At 35.5% G+C, this 18,721-nt stretch overlaps 1 protein-coding gene across 1 annotated transcript; it reads left to right on the forward strand.

Annotated features, from left to right (window-relative positions):
* Positions 1-2,708: 2,708 nt before the first annotated feature.
* FGB (fibrinogen beta chain) lies at positions 2,709-10,409 on the forward strand. Its single transcript, XM_019641146.1, has 9 exons — positions 2,709-2,842; positions 3,070-3,090; positions 5,481-5,672; positions 6,137-6,320; positions 7,275-7,502; positions 8,045-8,158; positions 8,519-8,644; positions 8,862-9,144; positions 9,738-10,409. Exons 1-9 carry the CDS (start codon positions 2,768-2,770, stop codon positions 9,967-9,969), a joined length of 1,455 nt encoding a protein of 484 aa, XP_019496691.1. The 5' UTR covers positions 2,709-2,767; the 3' UTR covers positions 9,970-10,409.
* Positions 10,410-18,721: the final 8,312 nt, after the last annotated feature.

Genomic DNA, 18,721 nt, shown 5'->3' on the forward strand with positions numbered 1-18,721 from the left:
TTCACAAAAGCATGAAAATTCCCAAAGACAGCAAGGCAACATTGGGTATATATGTCATTTTGGGCAAAGGAGAAAGGGGGGAACAGGATAGATTTCAAAAGTGAGAATGGGTGATTTACAGGTAATTGAGGAAGAATGGAACTCACAAAGCAGGCAAATTTTTGTTTCAGTGGGATATGGCCCCTGCTTGGTGCCACCCTAGCTACCTTACTTAATTCAAATTAGGCTAAGGTGAATGAGCTAAGATTTCCTTCCTGGAGCAAGTCTGAATCTCTTGGATAGGAAAGGAGGAGTGTCAAGGGTTCTTTCTGCGTCTTTTGTTTCTTAATAAGCAGCTTAAACTCAGTATCCGAAAGGCAGCTTTAGGGTAGCAAAACCTTGGTCCCCTTCACCCTCTAGATATAAAGCTTCATGAGTACCGGGCACTTGTCTCTCCTGGTCACCAAAGTATCTTCGGCCCCAGTATATTACCTTGCCACAAAATAGGTGTTTTATAAATATTTGAACAACATCAATTGCCTTGTACTCCATAGACTGAGCCTGACATGAATTGTAAAAGTATCAATAACAACCGCATTGACGGTGCCCACAAATCTGCCCTTCATGCCAGAGAGCTGCTGGGCAGGCCAAATGATGTCTTCTCTGTCACTGATTTACTGCCCTTGACTTACGTAACAATATCCCTGAATATGAAGAACACTGTACATTGACCTGAACAAATAGCACTCCCTTCCTCCTCCACCAATGGCATCAATGTTTTAAAGAAATTATGTATTTTACTAATAGTAAGTAAAATCTCTGCAAATATATTCATTCTCTTTGAAAATATAATTTATTTTGTCATAATAGGTACTTTAATGTGTTAGTGTAGCTGTTTATCACTCTACAAGAAAAAATATCTAACAAGGACTAGAATTTTAAAAAAAAACAATCACAGTTCTTATCACTGTGTCGCCATGCCCCTGATACAGACATGATTATTCACACCCATAGTTATAGGAGAGTGAAAATGTAAGTGAAAATAAAGGCTAAGAGTGAGTGTGCCACACAATATAGTCATGGGGATATGAAATACAGTATGAGGAATATAATCAACAATGTTGTAAAGATTATGTAGGGTGCCAAACGGGCAGTGGACTTAGGGAGATCACTTCATACACTGTATAGATGCCTGACCACTGTGCTATACACCTGAAGCTGAAGTAGAATAATATTGTATGTCAACTAAATGTATATATATTATAGTCACAGGAGGTGGAGTATAGCATAAGGAAGAGAGTCAGTGGTATCGTAACAGTTATATAAGATGTCAGAGGGGTAGTAGCTTGGGGGAGAGGGGTTATCTCTTTGTGAGGAGAGTAAATGTCTAACTTTGTACACCTGAAACTAATAAAAAAAACAATAATAAAAAAGAAAAACAGTGAGTGTGCCAGTCTGGGACACTATAAGCCCAAGACAATGGGCTGTCCAAAACAACAACAAACTAAAAATGTACCAGTAAATTCTTTATAATGTTTGCATTTTGTTGGGCAATATGGTGTAATGGGCACAGTGCACGGACTGTAGGATCAGACACAGCTGGGTCAAGTCCTGGTACTAGTACTTGCTACCTGTTTGCCTTGGGTAATTTACTTAACCTCACCTAGCCTTAGTTTCATCATCTGTATGAAATGGTGGTTTCAGGAATTAAATCAGATTAATGATTATCAGAGCTTGGCCTCTGAGGCATGTTTTAATGAAGGCTAGTGAACTCATTCATTCTAGATTTTTTGTCGTATGCTTACTATCTTACTCACCGGTCTATCCACATCCCCTGGCACACTACCTGTCACGTAGGAGGCCCTTGAGAACTATTTGTGGAATGAATATTAAGTCTCTGCTGTTATGGAACATACATTCTAGTAGTTTCCTTCCACCTTCTTAATGATGATGGCAAGAATGCCAGACAGAGTATGAAAAAAAGTGGGAATGTAAAGGAGTTTTCATTATAACATTGTACACGATTCTATAATATGCTAGAAGAAACAAAAAAAATAACAAATTTCTGGAAATTAAACAATGGTTCTATTGCTAGTTAATAAAATGTCAGTGCTTGAAAATGAAGTAATAATGATAATATTACCTCAAAAGAAAAAGATTGTTTTAGTCTTCTTAACATAGTCTTTTTATTTTATTTTCATTTATTTTTATTGAGGTAAAATTGATATATAATAGTGTTTTTAAATCAGCAAGAATCTGTCATCATTAAAATAAAACCCTGATTAGATTACTAAAATAAAGTTGATTGCCTCAAGAACATACACATTTATGGCATACCTCAGTGAGCTCAAAATGTCAGTGGATGCCTTGTGAGTAGCTTCAAATTTTTGTGCTTGGATTAAAAATAGTGTTTTCCTCATACATTCATTGTAAGACTGGGCAGCATCCACATTAATTTACGGGAAATGTGATAAACACCTCTTTTAAGAATGTCCTAATTTCCCATCACATTGTCCAATTAAATGAATTGAAGAACTTCGGTGTATCTAAATTCGGCCAACAGAGAATAGCTGTATGACAAATAAATAAGTCTTGCTGGGAAGATGTTGCTTAAGAGATAAAATGGTTCAGCCAACAAGTGAGCCAAAAAATTAAATATTAACTAAGGAAGGTAACCATTTCTAAAGTCATACCGAACAGAAGATTCAGGTATATATAAGATTGAAGATCTCTCAACTAAGTCCATGAGCAAAGAACGGTTTCTTGGAACTTCCAAAAATTTTAAATCATGAAACATCTATTAGTGCTACTACTGTGTGTTTTTATAGTTCAGTCCCAAGATTTAAGTGACTACGAAAATGAGGTGACTTTTAAAAAATTATTATATTATCACTAATATTATTAACATAAAATAGAATAAAAATCATATGTGAATATTTTAATGAAATTAACATTGATTTTAGTTGTGAAATGGAATTGTTAATCTCAGGGACCCTTTTTTTTTAAAAAAAAAGAATGTTACATAGAATTGCTTATATAAAAACAAATAATAATTTCTTGTTTTCTGGTTTTTCATTTTTGTTTTCCCAGGATGAAGATGACATATCTAAGGTAAGATGTGTTTTTCTCACTTGTCCTGAGTACTATGATTTTCATTTAGTTCTAGCAATACATTATTACAGTTATAAGGACAAAAGTCTGAACATTTTGCAGACTATAAAATAATAAAAGAAGAGTATTTAAAAAGAAAAAAAGCTGTGACAGCTAGGTATCTTTTTGGTGAAGGAGAGTCATACATAGGTCCTGAAATTACTGGCTATTCATGAATGAAAAGTATAAAGTAAATCTAAAAGCAGACTAGATCAAGTGCAGTGATAGAAAATGAAATTTTTTTTTCAAAGAGAAAATAAATCATAGGTAGTATTTATTATTATTAATGATTATGAAACATATAGCACAGTTTAATTTATTCATTTGTAGAAGGTTTTCCTCAAGTACTATCTTTGCTGATTTATTACTGTTAGTTTGAAGATATTAGAAATATAGAAATGTATTTAAGGAAATGAATATTGAAGGAATTTTAATTTTAGCATCAAATGAATCATGATCAAATTTCTCATATGTAATATAGTATCATCACACTAGAAATAAAAGTATACAATATGTTTAAATGAAATGATTCATTTTGAATCATTTGATGAATTTGAAGGGAACCTTGGTGATCTTATCATCAAACTATATATATATAAAATAGTTGTATGGTTAATAGCATTAGGTATAAAAAAATGTCAAGAATGTGGAACGGTGAATGTTTGTAAAGTGCTTGACTGAGCACTTTTACATTTCTGCTCACAAACTAACCCCTACAGAGACAGTTTACAAGTTTATGCTTCAAAATAAATTTTCTAGTTTTAGTTATTTCAATAAGTGGTCTTCATAGACCTAAATACTCATATAATTTCAAAATCTCTTTTTCATTTCCTTTTCTTTTGTAAAGCTAGACAATCAATGCTACCTCTCTAATAACACTCTGAAATAAAAAAGAAAATATTTTTCTTCTGTAATAATTTGATTTATACTAAACAGATGAATTACATTTTATAAAATTCCTTTTAGAACAAACCAACTATGACTGGGACCATGTCTTCGAAATAAAATATGTATATTTCCCCCAAATCTTCGCATATTATTATTTTTATTGCCAGCACACATAACAGATACTATAGTTTAAGTTCAGCAGTTAAGCAGGGGAATCAGGTATCAGTCTGCCTGGGTTTAAAGCCTAGTAGCCTCCCACTAAATGTTATATGTTATTATAACTTAATAAGTGACAGTAAAATTCCAAATAGAGTCATTGGATGACTTCTAGGCTCTCAAAACAGCTGGAAATCTTAGTTTCTGCTTCAAATCTAGTCATTTATTAATTTGCAATTAATCCCCAAAGGGTGTAATTACTGACAAAGACCATATGATAACATAGTTAATTCAACCCAACCCTTTTATATTGCACTGCATATTTTCCATTTCATTATCTTTTAGTGTAATATCTTTTGTGTTAGCAAACAATTTTAATCAACACACATACCTTGAGAATTATTTTAAATATGAAAAAGTCATGGCATTTGATAAAGAAGTCATGAAGGAAGTTTCACAAGAATGGTTTAAACACATATGTTTGTTGACAGAAGATAAGGATAAGATTGGGATTTGTAGTGGAAAAGCTGCTTAAACTATCGTATATCTTATGTTACATTGAGATAAAAATAATAATGAATACTTACTATGTGCCAGGTACTCTTCTGAGTGTGTCATATGCCATAAATCATTTAATCCTTACAATCATCTTATATGCCAGATACTATTATTATCCTTACTTTACAGATAAGGAAAGAGGCACATATAAGGTAACTTGTCCAAGATCTTGTAGCCAGTGAGTGGCAGGGTCAAGCCAAGCAGTTTGGGTCCAGAGTGTCTTGTTCCTCTTCAAACATGTTAGTCAAGGGTTGTCTTATTACAAATAAATCCTAAGTAAATTTCACTTGTAATAAATCTGTATTGCCTTAGGGTGTTAGGCAAATGAATTGATTTATAAAAACTGAAAATGGGGAAATAATTAGCAATAGTTATAGGAATTTAGTCATCCAAGTGGCTTGAGAAGATTTATTCATCCTGACAGTATAGATTTCTTACTATTTTGTGTGTCCCTATGTATAGGTTTCAATCTGAGGTCATTACTATGCACAATCTGATGCAGCTTTATTTTAGGGCCTCTTTTAAAAAACTGCCTCAGGTACAATAGCTTTTTGTGCAGTTTTTTTTTCTACTGTTACTGAAGAGACCTAAGCAACCTTTTGGTTTACCATCAACAGCTAGCCAGTTGATGGACCTTACACAAATCATCAGTCATGGATAACTTAAATTAAAAAATGAAGGTGTTGGAATAGTTACATCTCAAATCCCCTATAACACTCTACATTTTATTTTTGCCTGGTTCTCTGAAGACCACTTTGGATGCCCGTGGTCATCGACCCATCGACAGGACGAGAGAAGAGGCTCCCAGTCTGAGACCTGCCCCGCCTCCCGTCAGTGGAGGTGGCTATCGGGCTCGTCCAGCCAAAGTAGCTGCCAGCCAGAAGAAATCGGAAAGAAAAGCCCCGGATGCTGGAGGCTGTCTTCATGCTGACCCAGACCTGGTAGGTGCACCCATGTTTCATCCAGTGGTGGGTCTCCCATGCAGAGAAAGCCTCTATTCATCATGGCTTCCTAAAGTCACCTTGACTCATGTTGCCAATGTGGTTATTTGGTTTGTTTATTTGTTGGGCCTTAGGGTAAGGGTTCCTTTCTAGTTCTCTTCGATCTTGGCTCAAGATCGCAAATGAGGACACATGAGTATTTTTACCTGTGAATCATTCACCCACTTCATTTGTTCAGGTGGTAAAGTTTTCATAGCCTGATTACATTTATTCTGTGGCAAGGAGTGTTTTTCATCTTAACAGAAATATAAAGACTTTAGAATGTCTGGTCTTACATAAAGGAAATCAAAAGACAAGTTTTTATGTTGGCTAATGATATCATTAACTTTTCACTGTGTGCTATTTGCACAAATATTCATAATCCCAATTCTTCATCTAATGGTTGCTATTTTATTTGTTTGCAGGGAGTGTTGTGTCCCACAGGGTGTCAATTGCAAGACACTTTGGTAAATCATGAAAGACCAATCAGAAAAAGTGTAAATGATTTAAATAATAATGTGGATGCTGTTTCCCAGACCGCTTCTACCACCTTTCAGTATATGACTGTGCTAAAAGACATGTGGAAAAAGAGGCAGAAGCAAGTAAAAGGTAGATGTCTTTGTGTTTTCTGTTTGATTCTGTTGTACAACCTCTCAAGACTGTTAGACTGCCATGGGAATGCACAATTATGAAATGATGAACATTTCTGGATTAGCCTAAATAGCACTCACACTCTTTCAGTATTACAGGCCTCATTACCCCTAAAGTCTTCACTCAGGCACCTTCACGTGCAACTTGTCAGATAAACACCATTCAACTCTTATTCCCCATCCAGCACCAGTAAGGATGGTTTTCTATGAAGATTTTTGCTAAGTCCTTATTTTTCATCATAAGAAACTTGTGACGCAGAAGAAAATAGTCACACAGTCAAACTCTAGCATTTATAGGTTTAATATTTGAGGTTTGGAATATAAGAGGGCAATCCATGATATATTCAATTGTATTGCAAACAATAACACATTTGAAACTTGAGATCTGAACTAGTGCCTGTTGGCTTGGTGGTTAGGAATGAGCTAGTGAGTGAGTCTGGCATAGGCTTCTGAGTGAGTATAATACTCTAAACATTTTTTCAAAGGAATAATGACATCTCTGTTGTAAATTTTAAGGTTCTGCTATACTTATGTGAGATGGATGAATAAATTAAGTGTATCCACTCCATAAGATGTTGAGCTTCTGAGATGGAAGGTCTAAATACTACTTTCTTTCTCTCCTTCACCAAAGAAATAAACAACCTATTGTATTAATTATTAGGCATAACTTTAGCTTACACCTAAGGTAAATTACTAAATTACTAGTATAGTAGCTAGACTATACATTCATTTGTATATGCCATATGCCAAATAATTTTCCTTAGGTAAAACTGCATATCATGATGCCAGATGGTAGCTCAGTGTCCATTAGTTTATTCTCAGAAAATCAAAATCACAATCATAAAATCAAACATTTTAGTTTTTTTTTATTGGGAGAAACTGCTAACCATTTCTACATAATTCCATTTTCCAGATAATGAAAATATAGTAGATGAGTACACCTCAGAACTGGAAAGTCACCATTTATATATAGATGAGACTGTGAACAATAATATCCCGACTAATTTTCGTGTACTTCGTTCAATTCTGGAAAGCTTAAGAAGCAAAATACAAAAATTAGAATCTGATGTCTCAGCTCAGATGGAATACTGCCGCACCCCATGCACTGTCAGTTGCAATATTCCTGTGGTTTCTGGCAAAGGTAAGTGTTAAACATATTTCTGAAGCATTCCAGAAGAACCCACACTCTCTAAAAAGTCAGAGAACTAAAAAAAGTCTGGTGGATTTCCCCCCACAGATCCTAATGACATTATAGCTTATCATGAAGCTATCTCTAGTATGCTGTGTTCTGTCATAGCCTAAGTATTTACATGTTTTTGATGAGCAGGATATAGTGCAATGGTGGTGGTAGCTCCATGTATGTAATATACACCCTTGCTTGAATAGATGGCAGAACAGTGAATATATGTAGAAGTTTCTTCATCCCATGTGTTGGCAGTTTATGGATATCCCAGGACACAAAACATGAAGGAGGACTTTTTCATCCTCTTGGCAGATAGGACTCAAAAGTGAGTTTGTTTCTCAGTAAAAGGAAGATTCAATTTCTACAATATATTTGCAAATGTCTAAAATAAAACATTCCTCAGACACCTATGTAATCAGTTATCTTACAAAATTGAGGACTACAGACTAAGTAATTGTGTTGTAGTTCCCTGAATATATTATATTATTTTATGGTTTCAGAATGTGAGGAAATTGTTAGAAATGGAGGTGAAACATCTGAACTGTATCTCATTCAGCCTGAAGGCTCTGTCAAACCATATAGAGTATACTGTGATATGACTACAGAAGGTGGAGGTAAGTATTTGATAATTGTTGACCTGTTTTTCTGTAATTATTTTACAACCACAAAATTCCCAGAAATAAAAGCTAGCTTTATCATAACTAACAATGATTCATTTGATTGGGAATTCAATCTGATATTTTAAAAGTTATAAAATATCTAAAATTCATAGTTTGGGGGTCAGATAAAGCACTTGTAGTTTCCAAAGATTTTTTTAGTTTTCCCATCATATTTATTTCCTTATTATATCTATTTTGGACCACTAAATTTGGGTGGGTATAAAATAAATTAAATAGAGGAACAGTTCAGGCATTTTCCTCAAGGTGACATTGTTATTGGTTAATATGTATTGCTTTTGTTTCTTTCAACCAAAGGGTGGACAATAATTCAGAACCGTCAAGATGGTAGTGTTGACTTTGGCAGGAAATGGAGCCCATATAAACAAGGATTTGGAAATATTGCAATCAATGAAGATGGGAAAAAGTACTGTGGCCTACCAGGTAAAAACAGAGTACAAAATAAAATCATTCTATTTAAAATGAGGGGTTTTTTTTTCCATTTTAGAAACCATAGTGGTTAGGGTCTGTTTTTAGGAGTTTTAAGAGATTAAGAAGAGGTTACAAAAAGGGTGGGAAAGCTAACGATAAGAGAAGAAAGGCAGTTTTTCGTTTCCAAAGGTTTCATTCTTTGTGAGACTTTATTTTGTTTTTCCTTTAGGTGAGTATTGGCTTGGAAATGACAAAATTAATCAGCTTACCAAGGGAGCCACAGAACTTTTGATTGAGATGGAGGATTGGAAAGGAGATAAGGTGAAGGCACGCTACAGAGGGTTCACTGTACAGAATGAGGCCAACAAATACCAGATCTCAGTGAGCGGATACAAGGGAACAGCTGGCAATGCCCTCATGGAAGGAGCTTCTCAGCTGGTGGGAGAAAACCGGACCATGACCATTCACAACGGCATGTTCTTCAGCACATACGACAGAGACAATGATGGCTGGTATGTGTTGCGTTCTTCCCTCCTGCTGTGAAAGCCACCACTAACCCTGTTCCTTGGGATCCTGAAGGATAGCTAATATTGCTAATAACGCCCATTTCTTGGGTATTTACTGGGTGTCAGCCACTATACTAAACTCTTTTATGTATCACTGTAAAGCATTTCAACTGTAAGGTTGCTATTCTTTTTCTTAGTTTACAGATGAAGTTTAGAGAGAGTAAGCCACTTACTCAAAACCATACAACTATAAAAGATAGAACTGGAGTTAGCGCACTCTTACCTGCAGAGAATGAGTGTTTACATTTCTATATCTCTGTATTCTGCTGTGTATACTGAAACCTCCGTTTTGCTTTTCAAGATTCTCTAACACTAAGGGACCTGAAAGCTATCATTTCAGTCTAAAGTAACAGATATAGGTGGCTGTGCCATCTTTCTTCCTGTAGGGCAGAGAAGACCTTTCGTGGATTAGTGTGACTTTACTTGCAAAGCCGGGGTGGGGGAAGGTGTACTGCACACAACACTTCTCTGTGGGTACTTTGCATAGAATTAACTTGACAGCACTAAAGCTCTAATAACCCCAACACATCTCCTTTCAGGATTAATGCAGATCCCAGAAAACAGTGTTCTAAAGAGGATGGTGGTGGATGGTGGTATAATAGATGTCATGCAGCCAATCCAAATGGCAGATACTACTGGGGCGGACATTACAGCTGGGACATGGCAAAACATGGCACGGATGATGGAGTGGTGTGGATGAACTGGAAGGGGTCCTGGTATTCAATGAAGAAGATGTCTATGAAGATCAGGCCCTACTTCCCACAGCAATAGCCCCCCAAACACAGATTTTTATTCTTCCATGTATAACAACATTTTTGTATATTATGTCATTGGCATTTTGTTTCATACATTATATCTCTCTAAAACTATCAAAAGGTTGTGAGTGTGACTTTTTGGAAAAAGTATTTAGGATAAATAACATTAAAATTGGAGCACCATTTTCTCTTATATCGTTCATTTATACTGCTCACCAAGAAGTAACTAAAAGGGTAATTGTGGACAGTCAGTGTTCATAGTTTAAATTCCAATTGATTGTGAAAAGTTTCAAATTAGGAAGAGGAATATTCTATCCCTGTTGTAGAAAAGCTGTGAGGCAAACTAAAAGCTTATGTTTAAAAGGCCACTTTAAAAAATTTATTTATTTATGTAAGATCTGTCACTGAAAACGTTCAAAAAGATTTATCAATTAAACCAATCTCTGTTGCAATAAATTAATGTTTTCTTATTTCATGATCTACATGGCCAGTGAGTTAGGCCCCGAACGTGTAAGAAAAAAGAAGCATTCCCAACCTCAAGGAGCTTATAAATTGGCACTGAACACCTGAAGATTCAAAATCTTACTCTGCACCATAGAAAAACCACTACTCTGTCACTTAGCCAGATCTTGGGATGTCCCAAGAGGACAGTCAGGATCCATTTCTTTTTAGGGGGGAAATAGTGAGGTAGGAAGCAGCAGTTGCCTGTTGCCCCTGAGAATTAGGCCTTTTGGCCTCAGTCAGGTTTTTATTCTTTACACAGTTACACCAGAGCTAAAGTATTTAGAAGTGGATTTTCTGTTCTTTCTATGTCTCCCCAAGAAATGAGTGTACCAACGTCACCTTTCTTTTTAAACTTGTATTCTCTCATTACTTCACTCCCACTGCCCTAGGTAACCCTATGACACTAGGTCTTCCCTCCTTCACACAACATCATTATCAGATTTTCATGGAAACTTATTGTGCTGAAGCTCATCCTCTTAACCATTGAATCTAAGCAATGGTTGTTAATTTCTATCAGGGAACGTGTCACTCTCTTAATTCCTCATCAAATCCAACTTCAGCTTTTACCTGGTTTCTCTATCGTTAGTTCTGTTCTACCCCTAACTGTATCTATCTATTACTCTGCCATAACATATATTTATAGCCCTAAAAGTAGAAAATTGTGGCTAAGTTACTTTCCTGCTTAATATTATATCCTTGTTATCTAAGTTTTAAGTCCAAAATCCTTAGCTGAGAGTGACAATGGCTTGCTACTTGGTCCCAACACTGTCTCCTGCCCTTCTTCACTATACATTTATATTCTTGTCACAGTGAATTTTTCACCATTCCAGGAAAGGTCAGGCCCTTTTATATGAGGCTGTCATTGTTAACAGCGTCTTTCCCCCAAATCCACCTGGCAAATTGCTCTTTGTTTTCAAGCCTCTCTTTTAACTGCAGTTTATCTGTTTTACATAGCTTTGTCCTTCACTGATAACGAGCTCTTACTCATATTTGATTCCAGAATATCATTAGCCTGTCAGAAAAGCTGGTTTTCATAAACATTGGATGACTAAATCCAATAATTGTCAAGACCTTGGGTATCCCTTTATTTTATTTATTTAATTTTTTTATTTAGAGCCCATTTTCCAACAAAGGCACAGACAGAAACACAGTATGCAAATCACCTGAAAGCTGAGCTTTTTGCAGCAAGGCTGACTGTAGCAAAAGCCCACTGAATTGTGGATGGGAGACGGCAGCATCTCAATCCAAGGGCAATGTCCCTCAGACTTTCGCTCAACCCCACCTTGTGTACTCACAGAGGATCTAATGAATTCCTAGCGCTTAAAATAAAGCCACAGATTAAAAACCATTAGCATAGATAATCTGATGGCCGATTCTTAGTTAATGTACAAGTAGCAGAAACACAGAGACCACTCCTGGGTGATATGTAATATCTAGGTCTATAGAAAGAAGAAAGCCTGCCGGCTGAGTGGCCTGGTTGGTTAAGAGCTCGTTCAAGAGTTTGAGCTCTGAACAACAGCGGTTCAAGTCCCGGCCCGAGCTGAGAAGCTGCTGAGTCTGCCAACAGGTGGCAGGATGGCTCAGTTAAAAAAAAAAAAAAGTAGGAAGCCTTCTTAAGATATCATTTGGTAAGAGATGCTGCATATCTGATTTTGCCCTTTCAAGCATCATAATTTTGAATATAATAAAAAACAAACAAGCAAAAGCTCATAGATACAGCCAACAGTTTAGTGACTACCAGAGGGAAAGGAGGGAAGGAAGGAGGGAGGTACAAGAGGGGAAAGGGAGTCAAGTATATGGTGATGAAAGGAGGTTTGACTTTGGGTGGTGAACACACAATACAATATACAGATGATGCATTATAGAATTGTACACTTGAAACCCATATAATTTTATTAACCAATATCACCCCAATAAATTTAATTAAAAGATAGTGTCCCCTAGTTAGAATATATAAAAACAGTATCTAAAAAAATGGACTCATAAATTTTATGAAGATAATAAAAAGATTAGTTGAAAATTATTAATCCCACACTATGGCATGAGAAGTGGAATATGTCATATTATACAGCTAAGACTGAAAGTATGTAACAAACTATAAAGGATATAGGGAAGGACTTGGGACGTAAACTTCCAGTTCCTATCTGCATTTAGGAACCAAGGAAAACAGCTCACGATGTAACTAAGGGATTGCCTTTAACCTGAACACGGATTTCCCCATGAGGCAAAAATGTGGATGATGTGACACTCCACGAACTGCAATAATTTAGCTGACATTTCTGTTGAAACATTAACACCATACGCTGATCATCTAAATCTGCAGAGCTTATTTAAAATACAGATTTCCTTGTGTCAGTCAAGCTTATTACATCAGAGTCTCTACATGGGAAGAAACTATGAGTCTGTATTTTGAAATAATTGTCCCCAAGAGATTCTGATCACAGGCTGAAGTTTTGAATGACTGGTCCAGGCTACATTTGCATTTACCTGAGACTCCCATCCTTCTTATCTAGCCCTTTTTTCACTCAAATAGTGACCATGAGGCAAGTGGTCATCTTTGAAATTACTGTGACTTCATAGGTGACCACTGCTTATGTTTAAGACTTGACTTGGGTTTGACAATATGGTCTCCAAATACTGGAACCGCTATTTCCACTCAGGTGCCCTTCAGCCTCAGGTGATTTTCTAGGTTGGATTTTTAGTTTTTTTGAAGTGTAGGCACAAATTAAAGATGCTACCTACCATCTGTACATAGAGCTGAAACTGTGATTTCTGAATTCCCTCCCTCCCTCCACTAAGGCATGTCATTTGATGCTCCCTGTTTGAGCTTCCATTGTAGCTCAACTCCCCACCAAGTCACAATGTATTTGTGCATGATTATAACTGAACCTAACAAATGGAATAATTTCCTTTGTTTTAACAACATTAATTGCAGTTTTAGATAATGAAAGTAGTTCATATTATTTGTGAACATTTTGGGAAATATAGAAAAAAGTAGAAGCATGTATAATTTCCACACTAACAGGGAAGCAGCTAATATTTTGCTTTATGTTTTTCTTGTTATCCTGTACACCTTTTAGTACCTGAATTTATCACATTGTGTCCTGGGAAATTTCCCAAGTTACTTAATATCCTCCTATAATATTATTTTGTATAGTATGCTTTTTAATGGCTATATAATATTCCATTGTATGAATGTGCTCTAAGTTTTAAGCAAGTCTCTGTCATTTGATATTTAGATTTTTCCAACCTTATCCTAATAAAGATAATACTGAAATTAAAATCCTCTTACATTAGGAAAGTGATATTGCCCTCTGTTTATTTAAATATTTTATTTCCTAAGTTATTAGACTGGGAGAGACATATACTGATGCAAATAGTCTTAACTGATACCAAAATTAACCACTGTACCCTTTCTCTCCTCCCAACCAAGACGTGACCAATAGGCAATATGTTTTTGGTTTTGACTGAATTATAGTTCTCCAACAACTTTTTATTTATTTTAAAAAGTTTCAGTCTTACAGAGAAATGACAAGAATGGCTTAATGAATACCTCTATGTCCTTCACCTAGATTCACCAATTGTTTGCAACATTTGCTTTATCTCTCAAAAGGATATACTTTTAATGCAGTTTTGCAACCTTGAGGTCACTGACCTATTGTAGGTAGAGTCAAAGGTGGATGTAGCAAATATTTTCCAGAGTGATCTGTTGCAATCAGCATGGAGCCACCTTTCCCAATGAGCTGATGAACAAGGAGACCACTGTGTGATAGCCAACCGCTTCATCAGCTCAAAGCTGGCAGGTTATCTCAAATTTTCTTGCCTCTGTGGTTTGGAAGTGTTGTTTGTACTATGTGGAAATGGAAGACATAATATCCAGCTCTTGTATAAGAATTAATTTGACTTTCTCCCCCAGGTGCAAGTTTCTTACCATACTATTCCCTTTTTTGATGTTTAAGGCTCTTGCCATCCCTGCCCCTTATTAATTAAAGATTTCTCTCCATAAATGAGATTTATAAAGTACTTGGGATTCAATTAAAAATAGGATATACAGGTGAATTAATAAATGCATGAATAAATAAATAAAATATATCTCCAAAATGGCTTCTGTGTAAATTTCATTACTTACAAGCAACTTGTATAATATTCATGGCTACCAAAATCTAAATGTTGTTACACCTCAACTGTTTCAGCAAATAGCAAATGTCACATTGCTTTCTTCAAGGATAATAAATACTTAGTTTGTAATTTTTGCCACCTGTGTGTACTTTATTAATATGGTGTCATTTTCTTTCAGGCTTTTCTAAGCCATGATTGGAGATTAGTGAATTTGGCTGAATACGTCTTGTTCTGCGCCACTCGTGTCAGCTAACTAAAACTGGAAATATATTTTGTTGGTTATAAGGAGAACCTGTGAGTATAATTAGATCAGTAATACCATTTGGAAAATAATTAAAATTAAGTGCTGTATACAATACTCTCATGTTTACCTATGAACTCCAGCATCATTATCCTAGAAATTTCGATAGTACCCCAACAAGCTTGGTAATATAAAACCTTGTAGCCTATAAATGTAAAAATATACATTCTTCTTCATGCCTACAAAACATTTACAAAAACAAATCACGTACTTGTCCACAAAGGATAACTTAAAAATTCTAAAACAGAATTAAATAATTGGTTAAATTAGCTTATGAAATAGTTGGAAATTAATCATTAAAAGATGACTCGCCAATTCCACATGAGGTCAGGGGTATAAAAAATAAAAGAAGATGACTCACCCTAACCTCCTAAAAATTAATTAACCGGCAGTTAAAGACTTTTCTAAGGATCCCCTAGAACAAACAAAGTAAAAATTGAAAGTAAAACTTTTCTATATTAAAAAAAAAAAAGTGTAGGGTAAGAGGAAGAATACTTCATTCAAAAGCTATACTTTAAAAATGAAGATGAGCAAAGTAGTATATGCACAGGAGAGAGCCTATAAATAGATCCAAGGAAAGTTTTATTTGACAAAATTGGCATTTCAATTCCAGTGGCAAAGAACGCTTTTATAAATGATCCCACCATAACTGGCTACCTGTCTCCAAGAAAACAAAAGTAAACCTTCTTCATAACATATTAAAATTAAATTCTAGGTTAATTACATTTTAAATATAAAAGAAAAAGACAGTAAAGATATTTACAGAAACTTTAAAACTTTCCTGTGTATGGCCAATAGACATATGAAAAGATGCTCAACGCCACTGATCACCAGAGAAGTGCAAATTAAAATCACAATGAGATAACATCTCACTCCTATCAGAATGACCATCATCAATAAATCAACAAAAAACAAGGGGAAGAGGGCCGGCCAAGTGGCGCGATGGTTAAGAACTGGCTTGGGACGCCAGAGGGCCCTGGTTCAGATCCCACATGTGAGGGCCAGTGACACTGCCCTCTACAAAAAACAAACCAAAAAAAACCAAGGGGAAGATATGGAGAAAAGAGAACCATCCTGCACTGTTGGTAGGATTGCAAATTGGTGCAGTCACTATGGAAAACAGTATGGAGTTCCTCAAAAAATTAAAAGTAGAACTACCTTATGACTCAGAATTTCTACTTCTAGGTATTTATTTGAAGAAATCTAAACACTAATTTGAAAAGATATATGCACCCCTGTGTTCATTGCAGCATTATTTACAATAGCCAAGATGTGGAAGTCCATTAATAAATGACTGGATAAAGAAGGTGTGGTACATAGTATATATAATGGAATATTGCTTGGTCATAAAAAAGAATGAAATCTTACCATTTGCGGCAACATGGATGGACTTAGAAGGTATAATGCTAAGTGAAATAAGTCAGACAGAGAAAGACAAATGCCATATGATCTCACTTATATGTGGAATCTGAAGAAAAAAATAAAAGAACAAAAGAAACAGAAATAGACTCATAGATTCAAAGAAGAAGCTGATGGTTGCCAGATGGGATAGGGATTGTGGGGCAGGGTGAAAAGGTGAAGGAATTAAGAAGTACAAATTAGTAGTTATAAAACAGTCATGGGGATGTAAAGTAAAGTATAAGGAATATAGTCAATAATATGGTAATAATTACATATAATACCAGGGGGGTACTAGACTAGTCAGGGGATCAGTTTGTAAATTATGCAAATGTCTAACCACTATGCTGTACACCTGAAACTAATATAAAATAATATTGAATATCAACTGTAATTGAAAAATGAAAGAAAGAAAGGGAAAAGGTAAAGGGGAATGAGGTCCAAAGTAACAGATATAAAACAAATGTCATGGGAATGTAAAATACAATATAGGGAATAATGTTGTGATAGCATTGTATGGTGTCAGATGGTTGTTAGACTTATCATGGTGAGCACGTCTTTAGGTATATAAATGTTGAATAACTATGGTGTACATCTGAAACTAATATAATATTGTATGTTAGCTATATTTTAATAAAAATCCTTTTTAAAAAAGAAAATTAAAAAAAATACTTATCTGTATAATCTTGGAATGAGTGAGACATTCTTACATAGAGCAGTAAACACTACATAAATGAGCTCTGGCCTAAAGGAATTCACAATGTAGTGCCATAATAATATAAATATGTTAGTTAGAGGTCAATTATGTATTTTTGAGACATGAACAAGAACTACGAAGGCCCAGAGAACAATTCCTGGCTCTATGTCCCATGGCAGGCATTCACAGGAGGAAAATTATTGAGCTGTATTTTAAGGGATGAATGGGAGGCTTCCAGGCACTATATGGAAAGACACAGAATCATTAAAGAACCTGGTATTCCAATACCAGTGAGAAATTCAATGATTGAAGGGTAGAGTAAATGACTGTAGGGGTTGAAAAGAGACCAATTTGTGAAAGAGCTTATATGAAAAGCTAAGAAGTTTCTCTCTACTCTTTTTTATTCAAGTATGGTTGACATACAATATTGTATTAGTTTCAAGTGTGTAACATAATGATTCTACGTTTATATACCTTATGATGTGATCACCACAATAAGCCTAGAAACCACTTGTCACCATACAGTTATTACAATATTATTGACTCTATTCCCTGTGCTGTGCATTATATCTCCATGATTTATTTATTTTATAACTGGCAGTTTGTACTTACTCCCCCTTCACCTTTTTCAATCATTCCCCCATCCCCCTCCTTTCTGGCAACCATCAGTTTGTTCTCTGTACCTGAGTCTGTTTCTGTTTTGTTTTGTTTTAACTCATCCTTAAGATAAGGCCTTTAACTGGAGAAAGACATGGTTGGACTTCTTTTTGAAAGGTAACTCTGTGGAAAATGAAGGAACCAAAGAATTGTGGTAAAGCAAGAGGTTAAGCCACTGTTAAATAGCCCAAATGAGAAAAGATTAACACAAGATAACATAAGAACATAAAAGTGCTGTAAGAATGGCCAATTTTAGAGTAGAAGATGATTTGGAAATAGATTGGATATAGGAATTAAAGGAAAAGCAGAAGCTGAGAAGGATCACAGATTTTCTAGATTTGGAAACTGAAGGGCTAATGATGACTCTGACAGGGATAAGGAATAGAAAATAGGCAACAGGTTTTGATGAGAAGGTAGTTAGTTCAACCTTGGACACACTGATGAGAAATATCTAACTGGACGTGTTCAGTATTGTTTGAAATTATGGATCTGAATGTCAAGGCTGGAGTTTTAGATTTGGCTATTATCAACCTATTGGTGGTAATTGAAGCTATGGTGATTGTCAAATCAACCAAGGAGAAAATATACTCATAGAACGAGTAGACATGATTGGATATATTTTCTTAAAGGTAGTTTTGTGGAGAATGAAAGGATTTTTTAAAATGGTGGTAAAGAAATAGGATAAGAGAGGTTAGATGTCTGGCTAAGACTGCCAATTGCTTACCTCAACATCTATTCTCCCTCTCCTCCTTAGTAAGAGAATCCTACTTTAATTAGGATAGCCTTGTATCTAAGCTAACAGTTTAGGTGTCTGAGCCTTCCTGGCAGTTAGGTATGTCTGTGGGACTGAGCTGTGGCTAATGAAATGGAAGTGGAAGTATTGGATGGCAAATCCAGGAAAGTCCCTTAAAAGAAAGAAGGTACTCATTTTCCATCCTGTCTCTCTTCTTTCTTCCAGATTTCTAAAGAACATGATGTTTGAACCATGAAGTAAACTTTAGGATGGACGCCATTTATTAGGATAATGGTTTCCTGAAGACACTGGGTGGGGGTGGGGTGGAGGGGTGGAGGGGACATATTCCTGTAGATGTT

Source organism: Hipposideros armiger, unplaced genomic scaffold (assembly GCF_001890085.2).
Source record: "Hipposideros armiger isolate ML-2016 unplaced genomic scaffold, ASM189008v1 scaffold_58, whole genome shotgun sequence".
Taxonomy (NCBI): Eukaryota; Metazoa; Chordata; class Mammalia; order Chiroptera; family Hipposideridae; genus Hipposideros; species Hipposideros armiger.

Coding starts and splice junctions, on each gene's coding strand:
- FGB (XM_019641146.1), top strand. CDS start 2,768: ATGAAACATCTATTAGTGCTACTACTGTGTGTTTTTATAGTTCAGTCC. Junction 7,503..8,044: donor TCCTGTGGTTTCTGGCAAAG/GTAAGTGTTAAA, acceptor TTATGGTTTCAG/AATGTGAGGAAATTGTTAGA. Junction 8,645..8,861: donor AAAGTACTGTGGCCTACCAG/GTAAAAACAGAG, acceptor TTTTTCCTTTAG/GTGAGTATTGGCTTGGAAAT.